The 18,992-nt window shown below is 37.7% G+C and overlaps 1 protein-coding gene across 1 annotated transcript in view; it reads right to left on the minus strand.

The window, feature by feature from the left end:
- Positions 1-2,561: 2,561 nt before the first annotated feature.
- The window catches only part of LOC106825075 (heterogeneous nuclear ribonucleoprotein A1-like), a 202,700-nt gene continuing 186,269 nt past the window's right edge, over positions 2,562-18,992 (minus strand). The window contains exon 4 of the mRNA XM_070507657.1: positions 2,562-4,075. Coding sequence (XP_070363758.1) covers positions 3,154-3,951 — 798 coding nt within the window. The 5' untranslated portion in view covers positions 3,952-4,075 and the 3' untranslated portion in view covers positions 2,562-3,153. The remainder of the gene's footprint in view (positions 4,076-18,992) is intronic.

Consider the following 18,992-nt stretch of genomic DNA (forward strand, 5'->3'; position numbering starts at 1 on the left):
AATATATCTTCAACCCAAATTGCTTTTAACCAGATTCTAAAAATACTCATGGATAATCTAGCATCATTAAACATGATGAGCAAGTGTGATGAGGGAGTTGCAATGAAAAAACACTGTTGCCTCCACCCTTGTGGCTAAAATATTGTACTTCTGCAAATTTTGCAAAAGCATATAAGCATGTGAGCCCTTTGCCCAGGATTTTGAAAGGCGGCTACACAACGGAGGGGTCCTGAAGCTTACACTTTATCAGCATCACAGAAAATCTGCCTCTGGGTCGGCTAGAGGAAGCTGCAAAGGAGACTGAGGCATCTTCGAAACCCAGAGAGGAGAGTTATTCTGAACGGGTGTGAGAAACTATGTCAAATTTTGCTGATAGGTTGAATAAAACAAAAAGAGAAAAATTAAGCAACAGAGCAACATGGAGGTCTCTGACAAAGCCATTTAAGTGGAACAGTAGGGGTGAAAACAAGATTAGAGATAGTTATGAAACATATGGATAGTGAGAAAGTAGAAACAGAAATTTATTAAGCTACTTTTAAGGCCGGACTTCCTTCCCATGTTTTAGAAACCTTTGATTATGCCAGAACAGGAGTAACTTCTTGATGCTCTCACCCGCGACACTAAAATGGTCTCTACTGTTTACCTCTTTCATTTTCATTCAGGACAAGGACTTTTTCATCTTGTATCTCCAATGCCTGCTACAAAGGAGATACTGAGTAAATATTTGTTGAATGAATGAATGCCTTTCAGATATGGTTTAGTCTACTTCTCATTCTCTAGGAGTTTTTGATGTCCTCCTGAGTTAAGGAAAGAAGTTCACTCTTTTTTTTTTTTTTTTTTTTATTTATTTATTTTTTTTATTAATGTTATGATGGATTACAAGCTTGTGAAATTTCAGTTGTACATTTTTGTTAGTCATGTTGTGGGTACACCACTTCCCCCTCTGTACCCTCCCCCCACCCCCCCTTTTCCCTGGTAACCACCGATCAGATCTCCTTCTCAATATACTAATTTCCACCTGTGAGTGGAGTCATATAGAGTTCGTCTTTCTCTGACTGACTTATTTCGCTTAACATAATGCCCTCGAGGTCCATCCACATTGTTGTGAATGGGCCAATTTCGTCTTTTTTTATGGCTGAGTAGTATTCCATTGTGTATATATACCACATCTTCTTTATCCAATCATCAGTTTCTGGGCATGTAGGCTGGTTCCACGTCTTGGCTATTGTAAATAATGCTGCGATGAACATAGAGGTGCAACGGACTCTTGAGATATCTGATATCAGGTTCTTAGGATAGATACCCAGTAATGGGATGGCTGGGTCATAGGGTATTTCTATTTTTAACTTTTTGAGAAATCTCCATACTGTTTTCCATAGTGGCTGTACCAGTTTGCATTCCCACCAACAGTGTATGAGGGTTCCTCTTTCTCCACAACCTCTCCAACATTTGTCGTTCTTGGTTTTGGATGTTTTTGCCAATCTAACGGGGGTAAGGTGATATCTTAGTGTAGTTTTGATTTGCATTTCCCTGATGATTAGGGATGATGAACATCTTTTCATGTGTCTATTGGCCATATTCATATCTTCTTTTGAGAAATGTCTGTTCATGTCCTCTGCCCATTTTTTGATCGGGTTGTTTGTTTTTTTGTTGTTAAGCAGTGTGAGTTCTTTGTATATTATGGAGATTAACCCTTTTTCGGATAAGTGGCTTGTAAATATTTTTTCCCAATTAGTGAGCTGTTTTTTTGTTTCAATCCTGTTTTCCCTTGCCTTGAAGAAGCTCTTTAGTCTGATGAAGTCCCATTTGTTTATTCTTTCTATTGTTTCCCTCAACTGAGGAGTTACAGTGTCCGAAAAGATTCTTTTGAAACTGATGTCAAAGAGTGTACTGCCTATATTCTCTTCCAAAAGACTTATTGTCTCAGGCCTAATCTTTAGGTCTTTGATCCATTTTGAGTTTATTTTGGTGTGTGGTGAAAAAGAATGGTCGATTTTCAATCTTTTGCATGTGGCTGTCCAGTTTTCCCAGCACCATTTGTTGAAGAGACTTTCTTTTCTCCATTGTAGGCCCTCTGCTCCTTTGTCGAAGATTAGCTGTCCATAGATGTGTGGTTTTATCTCTGGGCTTTCAATTCTGTTCCATTGATCTGTGGACCTGTTTTTGTACCAGTACCATGCTGTTTTGATCACTGTAGCTTTGTAGTATGTTTTGAAATCGGGGATTGTGATTCCGCAGGCTTTGTTTTTCTTGCTCAGGATTGCTTTAGCAATTCGTGGTCTTTTGTTCCCCCATATGAATTTTAGGATTGTTTGTTCAATTTCTGTGAAGAATGTTCTTGGGATTCTGATTGGGATAGCATTGAATCTGTATATTGCTTTAGGTAGTATGGACATTTTAACTATGTTTATTCTTCCAATCCATGTGCAAGGAATGTTTTTCCATCTCTTTATGTCATCGCCTATTTCTTTCAAGAAAGTCTTGTAGTTTTCATTGTATAGATCCTTCACTTCCTTGGTTAAGTTTATCCCAAGGTATTTTATTCTTTTCGTTTCGATTGTGAATGGGATAGAGTTCTTGAGTTCTTTTTCTGTTAGTTTATTGTTAGTGTATAGAAATGCTACTGATTTATGCACGTTAATTTTATACCCTGCTACTTTGCTGTAGTTGTTGATTATTTCTAATAGTTTTTCTGTGGATTCTTTGGGGTTTTCTATGTATAAGATCATGTCGTCTGCAAACAACGCGAGTTTTACTTCTTCGTTACCTATTTGGATTCCTTTTATTTTTTTTTCCTGCCGAATTGCTCTGGCCAGCACCTCCAGTACTATGTTGAATAGGAGTGGTGAAAGTGGGCACCCTTGTCTTGTTCCTGTCCTCAGAGGGATGGCTTTCAACTTTTGTCCATTGAGTATGATGTTGGCTGTGGGTCTATCATATATGGCCTTTATTATGTTGAGGTACTTTCCTTCTATACCCATTTTACTGAGGGTTTTTATCATAAATGGGTGTTGGATCTTGTCGAATGCTTTCTCTGCGTCTATTGAGATGATCATGTGGTTTTTGTTTTTCATTTTGTTGATGTAGTGTATCACGTTGATTGACTTGCGGATGTTGAACCATCCCTGTGTCCCTGGTATAAATCCCACTTGATCATGGTGTATAATCTTTTTGATGTATTGCTGTAATCGGTTTGCCAAAATTTTGTTGAGGATTTTTGCATCTATGTTCATCAGTGATATCGGCCTGTAGTTCTCCTTCTTTGTGTTGTCCTTTTCGACCACTGAAGTTTCCTCCGCGACCAAAGTTGTCATTCCCACCAAAACCACCTCCAAGACCACCGCCAAAATTTCCAGAACCACTTCGACCTCTTTGGCTGGATGAAGCACTAGCCATCTCTTGCTTAGATAGGGCTTTCCTTACTTCGCAGTTGTGGCCATTCACAGTATGGTATTTCTGAATAACAATCTTGTCTACGGAGTCGTGGTCATCAAAAGTTACAAAAGCACATCCTCTCTTCTTGCCACTGCCTCTGTCAGTCATGATTTCAATCACTTCAATTTTCCCATATTGTTCAAAGTAATCTCTTAGGTGATGTTCTTCAGTATCTTCTTTAATGCCACCAACAAAAATCTTTTTCACAGTTAAGTGGGCACCAGGTCTTTGAGAATCTTCTCTTGAGACGGCCCTCTTTGGTTCCACAACTCGTCCATCCACCTTGTGTGGCCTTGCATTCATAGCTGCATCCACCTCCTCCACAGTGGCGTACGTGACAAAGCCAAAGCCTCTGGAGCGCTTGGTGTTTGGATCTCTCATTACCACACAGTCCGTGAGCGTTCCCCATTGCTCAAAATGGCTCCTGAGACTCTCATCGGTTGTTTCAAAGCTCAAACCTCCGATGAAGAGCTTCCGCAGCTGTTCGGGTTCTTTGGGAGACTCTGACTTAGACATGACTGCAGTGGGAGGGGAGACTAACGATGCTTACTCGGCGGCGTCCACGGACAGAAAGAAGAAGTTCACTCTTTTGAAGAGGACTAAGGATCTCACATCTCTGTTTATTTTTCTCCCAAGTTGTCTGAAAAAGAGAGAGAAAGCGATTAAAAAATTCATTCTTATTAAATTCAACTAACTGTTATTGAACACTAACCACTTTCTAGACCCTAAGGACTCAAAATGAAAAAGATATTGTCCAGGTGAAAAGCAAAAAAAGTTTAATTTGAGAAATAATACGATAGATGCCCAATGATCCTAGGCTGGGGCAGGGGGAGGGGGGAGGGTAGGGTATGAAGAAGATTCCTTGGGAGAAATGAAGCCTGAGCTGAAGTTTTAAGAAGGTAAGAAATTATCCAGGTGAAGTAAGTAGAAATTTCATTCCAAGGAAATTGCACGTGTCAGAAATGCAAAAAAAACTGGTAACATTGAGAGGCAAGAAATAGCAAGATGAATCTGAAAGTTTTGGGGGCCAGATTATGAACTAGATTGCAAGGGATGCAAAAAAAACTTGGGCATTAGACTGAAGATGACATGAAAACACTGAAGAAGTTAAACAAGTCAGAATTATTAATTAAGCAGAAGTTTGGCTTCCAAGTCTCTCTTGAAAATTAAAGTATGTCTACTCATTCACTAGGGACCCTGCCTCATATATCCTGTTCCCAAGAAATGAAAAGATTCTTTGCTTCCTTTTCAGGATTTAGGCTGTCCAGGTAACCCCTGCTATACACTGCCCCATAGTCCTGAAAAGTTCTGGAAGTAAATCTTACTGCAGCTGCAGTACAATCACAGTGTGTCTGCTGACTACTTGTGAGTGAAAACAAATAGCAGCCATGTGCTGGCCACACACTCCAATGGGGATTCTGCCATCTGTCTTTGTGTTCACACAGCCATTCAGATTTCCAGTTCATACCGCTCAATGCCACTTCCAAGCAGAACTTTGAACAGTTAGAACAGAGAGAAAGTTCACGGACAATATGAAGCTTTACAGAGGATTGAGCACACCCACACAGAAGAAGCAATGTTACAGAAACATTATAGTAATGTTCATGATAACCATAATATTAATTTTCCAACAAGTAGAACCAGCGGTGTGAACATGTCTCAGAGACTGACTATATTACAAAGCCACACATGATGGATGTTGCGGGGCCCAAAAAATGTTTTTTCCTGTGGGCACAGGCCTGCTTTCAATGGTCTTTGCATTATCAACATATTTCATCTCTCTCTTAGTCCTTTGAGAAGGTATTGAATTATTATCCACTGTTATGGGTTAAATTGTGTTCTCCCAAAACACATATTGAAGTCCTAAACCCCTTACTTACGAATATGACCTTATTTGGAAATAGGAACATTACAAATGTAACCAACTTAAGCTGAGGTCATTAGGGTGGGTCTTAATCCAACTTGACTGGAGCCCTTATAAAAAGAGGGAAATTTGGACACACACACAAGGAGAATGCCATGGTGAGACAGAGGCAGAGATTGGAGTGAGGCTTCCACAAGCCAAGGAACACCAAGGATTGTCGGCCTGCAGCAGAAGGTAGGAGAGAGGTCCTCAAAAGGGACCCACCCTGTTAACACCTTGATTTTTGACTTCTAGCCTCCAGAACTGTGAGACAATGAATTTCTGTTGTTTTAAACCACCCAGTTCATGGTATTTTGCTATGGCAGTCCTAGGAAATCAATACATCCTCTTTAACAGATAAGGAAATGATATCTAGAAAGGCCAAGGACATGGATAATGAAAGAGCCAGGTCTGGAACCCAACTCTGCCTGACTCGAGGGCCAAACTCTCTCCTGATCCACAATGTTGCCGTGGCATCCCACATACAAAAAATAGAGGAAGATTGGCACAGATATTAGCTCAGGGGCAATCTTCCTCACACACACACAAAATTATTAATACTTAATAATCTCCCCATATTCTTAAAGAGAACAGCCCTTAGCTTTGAATACATTTAGTCTGGCAGAATCACACACGGCTATGAACATCATGCAATGGTGTGGTATCAATTTACAGTGAGCAGTGCCTGAGAACAACCCTTAGCCAGTGTGTTCTAGTCCAGTGCATGAACAAAGCCCTTTTCCACGCATTATCCAAATTCTGTCAGTCCTCTTCAGTGGATCCTCCACAGTTCTCCACTCTACTTGGCTCTTATTTTTTTAAGGGCATAAAATGAGCTTGGGAACAAAGCTCCTTCCAAGCTTTGTCTTGACTTGTTCCCTACTGAGTTTCCTCTCTCCAACGTGGTTTGCAAAATGCTGGCTTCTCCTTTCCTACCTGAGTCAGAAATGGCTTTTCTCCGTACGTAGTCAGACTGTTGTGCTTATCTGTGTTCTTGCAGCTCATCAGCATCCTCTCTTCCTTTGGGAGGGAGAGGGATAGGGCTTGTTGAACTCCATTGCTGGAAAGAGCCTCCTTTATAAGGATCTGGAGTGAAACAGGTCTCTCTCCGCCCAGCACCAGAAGACTTCTGTGTCCCACCATTGAACCTCCTAAAAACAATAGCTCATGGAGTGTGTTTGTTTAATTACTCAATGCTCAGTAGATTTTATGCTACAATGCTTCACCTCTAATCACAGTTTCTAATAGTGCTCATCCTGATTACCTACCACAGTAAAAACTGAACATTCAGGTCCCTCCTTCCTGAAGGTTCAGCTACTTAGAAGTCTAACATTGAGGGGTTGTGTTAAACAATTTGTTTATTCTCATAGTCATTTCTTCTCTAACTGTTAGGAAAAGAGGATAGAATGGCAGATGGGCTACTATACCCATCACAATGCTGCTTGAAATCCTTGTTGTTTCTGTTTCACACAAACAGGAATTTAATGAAAGCATTTAAACATAAAGTGTGCATGAATAGATAAACCTTGGGAAAAACTTTTCCGTCAGTAAAATGGAAGGGTATAAAAAAACTAGAGTCTCAAGTCCTTTAGTAGAAAATGAGAACACAAAACTGTTTCCGTAATTAAGCTCTACGTTAACCATAGCTCCCCAATACCGCCAACAGCCCTCAGTATTTCCTTCTATTGAAGGAAATGTTTTTCTAGATTGCTGAAGTCATGGATCTTAGAAACCTAGAGATTATAAGATGCCAAACATATACCCAGTCATGCATTCTTTCTGAATATAAAACTTTGCAAATGAGTGTGTGTGTGAGTGTGTCTATGTGTGTGGATGTGCATGGGTGTGTGTGAGTGTATGTATGTGAAGCTTGCTGCAAAGCTGCCAACTCTCATTCTTTCAGAATGAGGTGCTTCCATTTATTGTCTCAATTTCAATCTGCCTGGGGCCTAAAATAAAGAGAGTCACAATTGATTTCAGTTGGATATTTAGAAACTCATTCAGATTCTTTCTGAGTCAATTAGATGATCACAAGTTGGCAGCTCAGTAAATTTCCTGCTGGGAACTAGATTGCAAGGAAAAAAAAAAAACAAATAAAGATATTATGTGCAATTGTCCATCAAAAATCAAGAGTCCTAGATAAGGCCATAATTGAAACACCTGTTCTCATACTTGCTGGGGCCCATTTTGAGTACAAAGATGAGGAAAATATATTCATACTATATCCATAGATTTCTTGGTCTTTTATACAGAAAGTGGGCATGGGTGGCAGTGGTGTTTATATCACATAGTCATTACTTCATGAGGCATGTGGTGAGATTGATTTAATCTGAAACAAACAAAGGTTTGGCTCCCTTTCTTGCTATTGCTCCACTTTGAGGTAAATAAAAGGTTGTATATAAAGTTTTGAAATATCCAGGACACTTTCAAATGTGAGGTACCATGCCGTACGGCATACTTGATAACCAAACCAGAGAATGACATCTAAACACTTTCATAGATTCTATTCACTTCCCAGCTATGGCCCTCACTATGGGAGTAATGCTAGCATACCTCTTATCTTTTATAAAACTAGCGGTAAAAAACCTACACATGGGATGTTTTGAAAATCATTGATTCAATAGCTACCAAGAGGGTTCAGTTTTTCAGGTAGGTTATTATTTTAGGTGAAGACAAACTACACTTGGTTACTAAAACCAGGTGTCAGCAAACTTTTCTGTAAAAGGCCAGAGATTTTTAGACTTTGAAGATTCTGTCTCATCTACTTGATTCTGCCATTGCATTGTGAAAGCAGCTATGGATATATAATGGACGAATGTAGTTATGTTCCAATAAAACTATACTTATGGACGCTGAAATTTGAATTTCATATCATTTTCACGTGTAGTAAGAGATTATTTTTCTTTTGATTTAAAAAAACGTAAAACCGTTTTTAGCTCACAGTTCATACAAAACAGGCAGAATTTGGTCTATGGGCCGGGCCATTGTTTACCATCCGTTGATCTAAAGAAACAACACTGATTTGGACTACATTTCACAGATATCAATATTGTATACTGCCTAAAGCTGAATTCTAAATGTCATAGGAATAAAAGGCCATGGCAGCTAGAAAAACAACAGAGCTTTGTGTGTCAAAAGCATTGAAAATTCCTTTCACTGCATTTCTCCAAATTGCATAATTTATTGACTACCCCTTTGTCCATGATTGAAGGATCTAAGGAAGGAAATTAACACCTCAATTATTTGACAAGGTCAAGAAGAGATATGTTCACACTAATGAAATATTCTAATCAACTAAAGGTTAACCTATTTATGCATAAAGTCAGTATAAGGGCTGCAGGGACGTGTGGAGGTCTTTTGAACATGAGAAGAAATATTTCACCAGCCATAAACCTTTTATCAGAAATCTGATTATTGATCAGCCATTTTACCTCCACACTTTATAAAAAGACTCAAATTAACAACTAAGAAGGCTAAACCTAAAGAGAATACATAGACTGTATTCTATGTAAGTACATAAATAAATATATATAAAAAATAAATATATAAATATAATATAAATAAATATGTAAATAGAATCTGTTTCAAATTTCTCTCCAACAAGTAGTTAGCAAAGGCTTCTGATATTCATGGAAAGGAAAAGGTATTTCATAACTGAATCTAATTTAAAATTCAAAAACCTAACAGTGATTTAAAAAATCATGAGACATGTCAGAAGCATTTAAATATTGTACAAATTAAAGAGTTTTTGCTAGAAAACTTTCACGTGCAAAATTGTCCCTGCTGTTAACTAACAAATCCAAAATGTGACATATTTTTCCTTGTAAATGGGAGGAGACAATAGTGTCTCCTCCAACAGTTAGATCTGTATGGAGAAAAAGAGAAAGAGAGAAAATTGCTTTAATTACAATAGGTTAATGAAGAGCAGACAGTCAGCGTCCAGGTCATAGTAGGTCTCCCTAGTTAAGATGCTGTTTTAGCTGGCTCTGTCCAGGGTATTAGTTAGTTAAATAGTTACATCCTGAGATGGTCTTGCCAGAGGGATATTTAGTGATGTTACATAGGAAATATTCTGGAGCTTTGTAGTGGGAGAGCTGTTTTCACCTCAGATCCCAGAAAAGAAAAGATGCTCTGAAGTAAACAGAGGATAAAATCTTCCTCTCACCATCATCACCATAGTCCATGGAATGCTGTTCATGACAGAGAATTCAGCTAGCAAACCATGACAGCAATTATAGTTAGAGAATTCAGAACAAACAGTAAACAAAATTTATGTTGTGAGACAAAGGAGAACCTAAAGAACATCACTTAAATATCTTCAATAGGTTTTAGGCACATCAATTAAGGCGCCGGCAAGAGAGAAAAAAAAAAAAGAGCCATGCTCAAACTGTGTAAATAAGGAGAATTTAATAAAGAGACTATTTATTATTGTGTGGGCAGAACTTAGGAAAAGCAACAAGGGAAGTGAAATACCTCAGGGTTGCATCCACATTTACAAACCCTGGGCCAGAAGGGGCAAAGAATCAGTAACTAGAACCTGGAGGGAGACCTTCATGGTATAAGTTGCACGCCAGAGGATGTAGCCTTCAGTAGGCGGACATGGCCAACCCATAGCAACCTGGCAGGGAGTATGCAGGGAAATAAATGCACCAACCTCACATCCTGCCTTCTGTCCAATTAAATGGGGCTCCCCATTGGCCAAACTCCACTAGAAGCTAATAGGCAAGAAATCTCTTTCTTGTACTCCATTCAAGTCAGGCTCTAGGTCAAGGGCACTGTAAAGAAGGATGAAGGGAGGGTGTGTCTGCAGGGGCAAATGGATGACCTCAGCCTCTACTGTATGTACAATGGAATGATTCCCCAACTGCCAAGTGGAAATTTATCTGGAAATTACATGACAAAAAGATATAAAATATTTGAAATCTTTGGATAAAAGTTGATAAACATATTTTGAAATGCAAAGACACACCCTTTGGATCATAGAGACATTAGGTTTATAAAATGGAGTTATATACAAATGAATGAAAAGAAGTTCTTTCCAAGACACCAGAGGTAGCATATTTATAAGTGCAGTTCCCCATGTGTTTAAACCCAAAGACACATTAAAAGAAGGAAATCAGAAGAGATAAATCACAAAGGGAAATCTCAAGGACAAAATTTGATGGTCAGCAAAATCGATAGGAAAAACCCTTAGGAAAGGAGGTGAAAAATTAAGAAAATGTTTAAAGTAGTCTCACAAAAGCTGAAGGGAAAAACTGTTTTAGAGTGAAGTCCAAAGTTTTGAAAGCAGCAGAGAAAAAAAGATTGAAGACCATTACCTTTGAAGAATTGGGTGGAACTGGGGAGACAACACAAAACTCTCACGCTGCATTCTTATACTTAGCTATTATTTGAGTGTTTTTTCCAAAAGCATGTATTATTTTCATAATTAAAACAAAAGACCAAACAACAACAACAATTAAGTATTGAGAGCTAATTTCAATCCCACTCTCTCAGAATCTGTGGACAATAATGGAACCCATGGCAAAGCTCCTGGCACAAAGAAGGCCTTCAACAAGGGTCTGCTGAATTCATTGCATGAACAGAAGTGGCCACAGGTGAAGTAAACAAGTCTTCCGGGAAGCTGAGTGGTGAAGGGAAGTGGGAGGAAGAGCATAGCAGGCTCAGCTCAGGCTTATTGTATCACAAAGAAGAATGAACTTGTTTTCTAAGAGGAAGAATTTGCTCCTAATAGCCTACTTGTTTTGCCTGCATCGTCTTGCCAGCAGTCAGAGAGTATCTATTAGCCTCCTCAGTAAGGTGTACTGCAACGCCAATGCCAACAGAGGGAAGGAAGAAAGTCAGGCTTTGCAGGGACTGTCTGTAGGAAATGCCTCTTTAGAAAATAATTTAGAGGTACAAATAACAGAGCTAATTTAACTCAAGTGCACTCCAGGCCTGTGTTAGTATCCAAGGGGGTCAGGTTTAGTGGCTGACTGAGGCATCAGAGGTTCTTAGCAAGTAGCAGTGCTTGGAGGACTATGGAGGACTATGGTTCTGGGTGGTAGCTGACTGTCATGGTAGCATCCCACATCGAGTAACCACCATAGAGGATTCGAGTAGGGTCTGGCCTTGACACTAGGGAAAGGCTGTAGTCTAAATGACGGAATAAAGAACAATGTATTTGGTTGAATGTATGAGGGCAGAATCTACTTGTTCATTAGGCACAGTGCCTGGGGCCCATGAAAACTTTTTATTTTAATTTCTTTTAAAATCAGAAGAAAAAATGAATGTAATAGTAATAAATATATCATAAAGAATGGATCATATCCATTCTTTGAATAAATATATCATTCAGCCTGGATCATATTTGTCTTTATACCAATTCAATGGTAAAACAAATTTTTAATTTTTTAATGGAAGGGGCCCATAAAGACAAAAGTGCCTAGGATCTACCAAAGGCCTAATGTGGCCCAGGGTGAGGTTAGAGAGAGAAGACTAAAGGTCAGTGTCCTTGTGAGGTCCCGGGGCGCACACCAGGCAAACTAGATCCCAGCTTTTAACAGGGGTAAACTCTCAATTGACCATTTTTCAACTTCAGAATTTGCTCCACAGGGAGTGGTACAAAATCCATCACCCACTCAGCACCTGAGGAAGCAGGGGCTGCTGGTCTAGATTCCTAACGCACTGGAAGCGTCTGAGGGCAACAATTTAAATACACAGAGCAGACTGACCTAAGACACAGGCCTGAGTAACCATCAACCACTGGCTGAACTTACAAACCAAATACTGATCTTTATGGATCTCTCTACCCACTTGAACTAATTTGCAAGTGTCAAAGATAACAGTAAAATCTGGAACATAATTTATCCCACATCTCTCATTTTCAAAAGTGAGAGTCATTAATCCTCCAAGAACCCTGGAACAGAAAGTGAGGAGGTGATGGAGAAGAAACAATCAGAAAGATTTAAAGGAGAAGACAATTTTCTTGCTGAAAGATTTACATGATTTTTTAAGTGGCTCCCTGAACCTCTTCCCACCCGTGCAAATATAAGAGAGAGTAAATGAGGCAATGTTAGCCTTATCAATCATAAAACCTATCAATGAGAAGTCTCCTGTCTTCCTCATCAGTGGGGAGGGACGCATTCTCACTGCTCTGAAAACATACTAAGGAGATATATAATCCTACTAGCTGGCATCACTTTTCAGCTCAGTGTACACTCAAAATGCATGAGGCTCCAAGTGGGACAGGAGGATGTGAAAATCAGTCAAGACAAAGAAATATCGCTTTACAATACATACCTGCACCAAAGGCTAGAATGGAAATTTCATGACCATTTCTAGCCACTGGGTAATCTTCTGAATGAGAACTCAAGTACGCATATTTAGTGGCTTGATGGCATGTGTCATTCAAAGAAGTAGTCAACAGTGGAACCAAAGAACACTGTTTCCTTAATGAGACCCATGTCTCAAGGTATTGTAATTACATTGCAATAGGTTTCCTATCAAAGCTATGTTTGTGTATGCTTTTGTTAGCTGAATAAAATATAAAATTCAAAGAGGTAAAATTATTTTTTTATGCTCTCCAAAAAGTTTATGAAACAATAAAATATTCAAGCTTTTTAACATTGAGAGTTTTATGGAACTCATAAAGAAACCAAGACATTTCTATCTATATATCTGAACTTTCAATTGTCTTTCCACCCGACAGCATCAGACTGCGTAGAAATCCAGTTGAAATTCCCTTTGGATGGTCAGTGTTGGAAAAGTAAATACTGTGTGATCTCCAGACAGTAGAATAACAATCCAAGATGTCAGGGTGGCAGCTGGCCTGTCAATGATGCTTTTACTCAATGAAAAGTCCCTAGTGTAATTAAACATTTTCTAGAGCAAAGCAGAGCCATGAGTCATCCTACTAGAAACAATATCAAAGAGGATGGCAGAGAATGCCATTTACCAGGATCTTGTCACTCACAGTAAGCCTATATTTAGATAAGTTAAAGCTGAAATCTGAGCTGTGTTTGATGACAGATCCATGGGCACAACTGGGCCACAGTTTGCTTGAAATGTAAAATGGATAGCATCATATCCACTCTGGGCAAAAAACAACTCAGCACCCAGAATTCCAAGTCATCAGATGCTATCCTTCAAACCTGTTTGCTGAACCTAGTCTGGTAACTTCAAACCAAATAACTTAGAGTTTGGGGAATTCTAAGAGAAGACTGATTGTGTTGGCCTACCGTTTGACATTACAAAATTCTGGGCTAGAAGAAGAGGAGGAGAAAAAAATTTTACTAAGTCTTTGAAAATGTGGATCATTAGTCACTACTTAAAGATAATTGCTTGTAAAATACTGGGAAATTATATTTAAAGAAACTTAATTGTAACTAACAGAGATTATATAATGAGATACTCTTTGAAGGAAGAAACTAGAAATTAATTGAATTCGTGCATCTGAACATACTTATCTTCTAAAACACACAACACAACTATATTATCCATATCTATGGCATGAAAAAGACTAGATTAAAAATTTAACAATTCAAAATGCTCTCTAAGATTAGAAGCAAACAAAAAAATTAATACACTTGACTACAAAAATATATATAAATATTTGTATTTCATAAAACAATGGAAAAATTTTCTAACTATTTCAAATTAGAACATTTTTAACAAATATGGCAAAGCTCTGTGTCAATTTGTACATGCTTTAAATTAATCTAAATTACATATAGATAAAAGACAAACCGTTTAAAGCATAGGTGGATGAATGGCATAAATGTATATTTCACAAAAGAGGAATACAAATAGCTTGTACATTTTTTATAAAGAAATGCAAATTAAAATGAGAATACAAATGCCATTTTTTAATGTTAAATTATCAAAATTTCTGAAGAAATCATAATATCCAATAATTGTTACACTAACACTGGTGGGAGTATAAATTGGAGCAACATTTCTAGAAACGACTGAAAAAACAATGTTCAGATCATACAAATGGCTCTTGGGAGCTCGTTTGGAGATTCCAGTAAGGGAGAACAACTATTCATATATCCCTGACGGAAGAATGGTCATCTCCTTCAACTTCCAGGAGAACGCCATTCAGATCGATGAGGAAATAAAGAAATGTGCAGCTCTTCAGACCAGCAGAATCTTGGAAATAATATAGAAAATGGGGCCTACAAATAGATCATTCATACAACCCTTTTTTCAGCTGTTCATTCTCCTTCTGAGAATCAACTCCTAGGAAATAACCAGAATATGTACCCATATATTTATTTGCTAAGATATTGGTTGCACTATAATTTATAATAGAAAAGAGAAAAATTAAATTGTTTAGTGGAAGGGACAATGTTCTATCCATATTAATACATGTGAAGTGTCTACTAAAATATATTTTAAAGATAGAATATTAAATAAAAATAAAATCTGTTGATAAAAGTATACAATCTTTACAACAGAATAAGATATGGAGGCAGGAAAACTACAGTGCTTAAAATGCTGACCTCTTAGGGCCAGCCCTGGTAGCCTAGGGGTTAAGGTCAGCACACTCTGCTTCGCTGGCCCAGGCTTTGGTTCCCAGGCACAGACCAACACCACTCTGTTAGCAGCCACACTGTGCTGGTGGCCTACATACTAGAAAAATAGAGGAAGATTGGCACAAATGTTAGCTCAGGGCATATCTTCCTCAGGAAAAAACTTTTTTCAAAATGTTGATCTCTCGATTGTAGAATTATAGAATTTTTACTGTTTTACAATGAATAACTGTCTTAATGGAGTCAGAAAATCTCTTACACTACTTTTCAGAAATTGGAAAAAACAGCACTAAAATTCTATTTGATGAAAATGATTGGTTTAATGCCAATTTATCATAATAACCAAAGCGTGATCTTCCTTCAAATGACATTGTAGAAGGCTTAAACTTTCATAAAATATCTTCTATGTTCTTTTTAAAATAAATCAAAGTTGCCTAATTATTCCGTGTTTCATTTCGTTTCCCGCTCTGTAACATGGAAAGGTTGTCAATAGAATTGTACCCTTCATGAATTTTATATCATACAGCTCTCGATGTCACAAACAACCTGTGTACAGTGAGCAAAAAGAGGGAGTGAACAAACGTCCCTTTCACTACTGGCTTCCTATGGATGTGTACTAGCTGGTGCTCCAGGAAGAGTTCTGGACCACCTCTAAGTAACAGCTGCGAGCGGGAACTGCGGTACTTCAATCCTTGTTTTTGGCACTAAGTATTTGTTTTTAATGTGAAAGCAAACAACGAAAGAAAACCTTTCCCATCTGTTTTCATCAGCAAGAAAGTCAAATGGAAGTCATACTATCTTCAGCAAATAGCACTTGACTTTAGTGCACAAACACATCCCTAATTTACAGATACAACCTCCTGAAGCGTTAGGTCAACATTAGAATGATCAACAGCCAGGGGCCCGGTTGCTGAGGGAGATTCTAGGTGATGTTGAGTAGGGCTCTCCTACAGTCTCAGTTTGGGGCTGCTTGTCTCTAGAGTTGAATCTCCAGGTAGAGATTCTGAAACATCAATCCCATTTCTTGCAAGCACAAGTTTGTTAAAGTAATTTTCTCCTTCTGCAAAACTGCCTGTCCCTTAAAGATTGGTCCATTGTCTGCCTTTGTGGGCTTGTCAGATATCTACCTTACAAATAGCATGAGTCCAGGTCACTGCCAGATCAACAGACCACTAGACAGGGCCACGTGAAAGTGATAATGAGAGTCACTAGGGTATATCAGTATGTAAAGTAGCAACACAGCTGCTAATTAAAAGTGACTTGGGAAATTGGATCAAGATGGTAAATGGAGCAAATGTGTTTGCCTCTAAGTCCCAACCCAAATCTCCACAAATGACAGAAAACAAACCCATTTTCTTTAATTGTAAGTTCATTACAGCACTAGAGAAGCATACGGGAGTTAAATTTGGGCCAGAAATTTTAGGAATTCTCCTCCACATGGAAAACCATTGAAATAAATATACACAGAAGAAAACTGCCACAAAAGGTAGAAGGAGCTTCAGCATTGTTGCTCCACACTCAGAGAACTGAGACAACCACCAGTGTAACTTATTGTGTAAACACATTTGGAGAAGATTTGCAGATTAACCCATCTCTCTCCGCCCCTAACAACACACACAAGCACACCCACCCACACACACAGAGCAACAACAGAGATCTTTGGAAGGCTCTGGCCTTTAGTGTGAGCATGGACCAAAGAGGCTGTGCAGAATCCCCACTGTCGGGGGAAAAAGGGGGGCTTAACGTTGAGGAAATGAGCTACCAGTATATACCACCACAGCGGGTCTTACCATCGCCCTACAGTAAGGTAGCCTACAGTAAACAGAACCATACCTACAGATAGGTAAATAGAGGCTCTCTGAGACAGAAATGACATCCAATCAAGAATCAGGAAACATTTCAAGAAAACAAACTCCATGAAATAAGAGCTCTAAACTACAAATTAGAAGAATTAACACCTGTGGAAACAAATTTAACAGACCAAACAGAAGACCCTAAAAGAACATTTTTTAACTGAAGTATAATTTACGTAAATAAATGCCTAGATCTTAGGAGTTCAGCTTGATGAATTTTTATAATTGTATACACTTTCAAAACAAGATTTGAAACATTTGTATCACTTTGGAAAGTTCTGTCTTGCCCCTTTCTGTCAATTTCCCCATCGTAGGCAACAACTTTCTGATTTCAATCATCATAGAATATTTTCATCTGTTCTTGGTTTCACAGAAGTGGAATCATAAAGTAAATCATCTTACATCCAACCTAATGTTTTTGGCATTCCTCTATGTTGTGTACTTTTTTAGTTGACAAATAGTATTCTGTTTTACAATATCTTATATTATTGATCCATTCTCCTTTTAAAGGACATTTGGCTTGTCTCTAACTTGGGGCTATTATGAATAGAGCTGCTTTGAACATTCTTGTACAAGTATTTTTGGGTAAGAATAGAGTTTCAGGGCCATAGGGTAGATAGAAGTTTAACCCTATTTAAAAAAATGCCAAACATTTCTCAAAAGTGTCTGTACCATTTTACATTCCAACCCACAATGTATTAGATTTCTGTTCACCACACATGCTAACGAACATTTGGTGGTGTTAATCGTTTTTATTTTAGCAATTCTTGTGGGTACGTGTGTATATTTTACTTGGTACCTTGTTCAATAATCAATCAATTGTGTATCTATGGGTCCACTTCTGGACTCTCCACTTGTTTATATACAAGTAGCCAATGTTACACTGTATTTACGATTGTGGCTTTAGAGTAAGTATAGGAGGTCTTGAAAACAGACAATGTAAAGTGTGCCATTTTACTCTTCTTTTTCAAGATTGTTTGGTGTAGTCTAGATTCTTCACATTTCCATATAAATTTAGAAACAGATTGTTAGTTTTCAGAGGGGAAAATCCTATTGGAGTTTTGAATGAACTTGTTTTGAATCAAGATCAATTTGAAGAGAATGGATATCTTAACAGTACTGAGTCTTTGAAACCATAAACATGGCCTTACTCTCCATTTATTTAGATTTTCTTTACTTTCTTCCATCAACGTTTCATAATTTTCAGTGTAAATATCTTGCACATCTTTCACTAAACTTATCATCAAGTATTCAATATTTTCCAATGCTATTGTAAATATCACTTAATTTAATTTTCCATTTGTTTATTGCTAGTATATAGATATAAAATCCTTTTTCATACTGATCTTCTATATTGTGACCATGCTAGATTTAGTTATTATTAATACTAGTTTTTGGGTTGATTCCTTTGGATTTTCTATGTAAACAATCACGCTTTCTGCAAATAACAGCACTTTTACTTCTTTCCTTCTAGTTCTTATGCTTTTTAAAATTTTTCTTGCCTTATTTCAGTGGCCAGAGCTTCTAATTCAATATTAGATAGAAGTAGAAAAAGTATATATTATTACTTTGATCTCAATCTTAGAGGATAAAGTTTATTATTCCATTATTAAGTATAAAACTATCTGAAAAAATTTTTTCATAGTTGCTCTTTATTGGATTTTGGATGTTTCCTTATATTCTTCATTTGCTGAGACTGTATTATGAAAGTGTGCTGAATTTGGTCAAATTTTTTTTGCATCTATTGAAGTAATCATATAGCACCTCTGATTTATTCCAATAACGTGGTGAATTACCTTAACAGAAAATTAAATTAATTAATATTAATTAAATTTAACATTTTAAAACTGTTAAACTAACATTGCATTTCTGAAGTAACACTTTGGCATGATGTATTGTCCATGTATATATCACTGGATCCAATTTGCTAATATTTTGGTAAGCATTTTTACATCTACAATCATGAGGGATATTAGACTTAAATTTTCTTTTCTTGTAATAGTTCTATCAGGTTCTAGTATCAGGGTAATGCTGGCCTTATAAATAATGTAGGAAATGCTCTCACCTACTCTGTTTTCTGACAGAGTTTGTGTGAATTTGAGATTACATATCTCGTAAATGTTTGATAGAGTTATTCATAAAGCTATCTGGTCTTGGGCTTTTCTTTGTGGGAAGTTGTTAAATTACTAATTCAATTTCTTTTCATTCTTTTTTTTTTGTGAGGAAGATTGGCCCTGAGCTAACATCTGCTGCCAATCTTCCTTTTTTTGTGCTTGAAGATGACTG

Source organism: Equus asinus, chromosome 4 (genome assembly GCF_041296235.1).
Source record: "Equus asinus isolate D_3611 breed Donkey chromosome 4, EquAss-T2T_v2, whole genome shotgun sequence".
In the NCBI taxonomy this organism is placed as follows: Eukaryota; Metazoa; Chordata; class Mammalia; order Perissodactyla; family Equidae; genus Equus; species Equus asinus.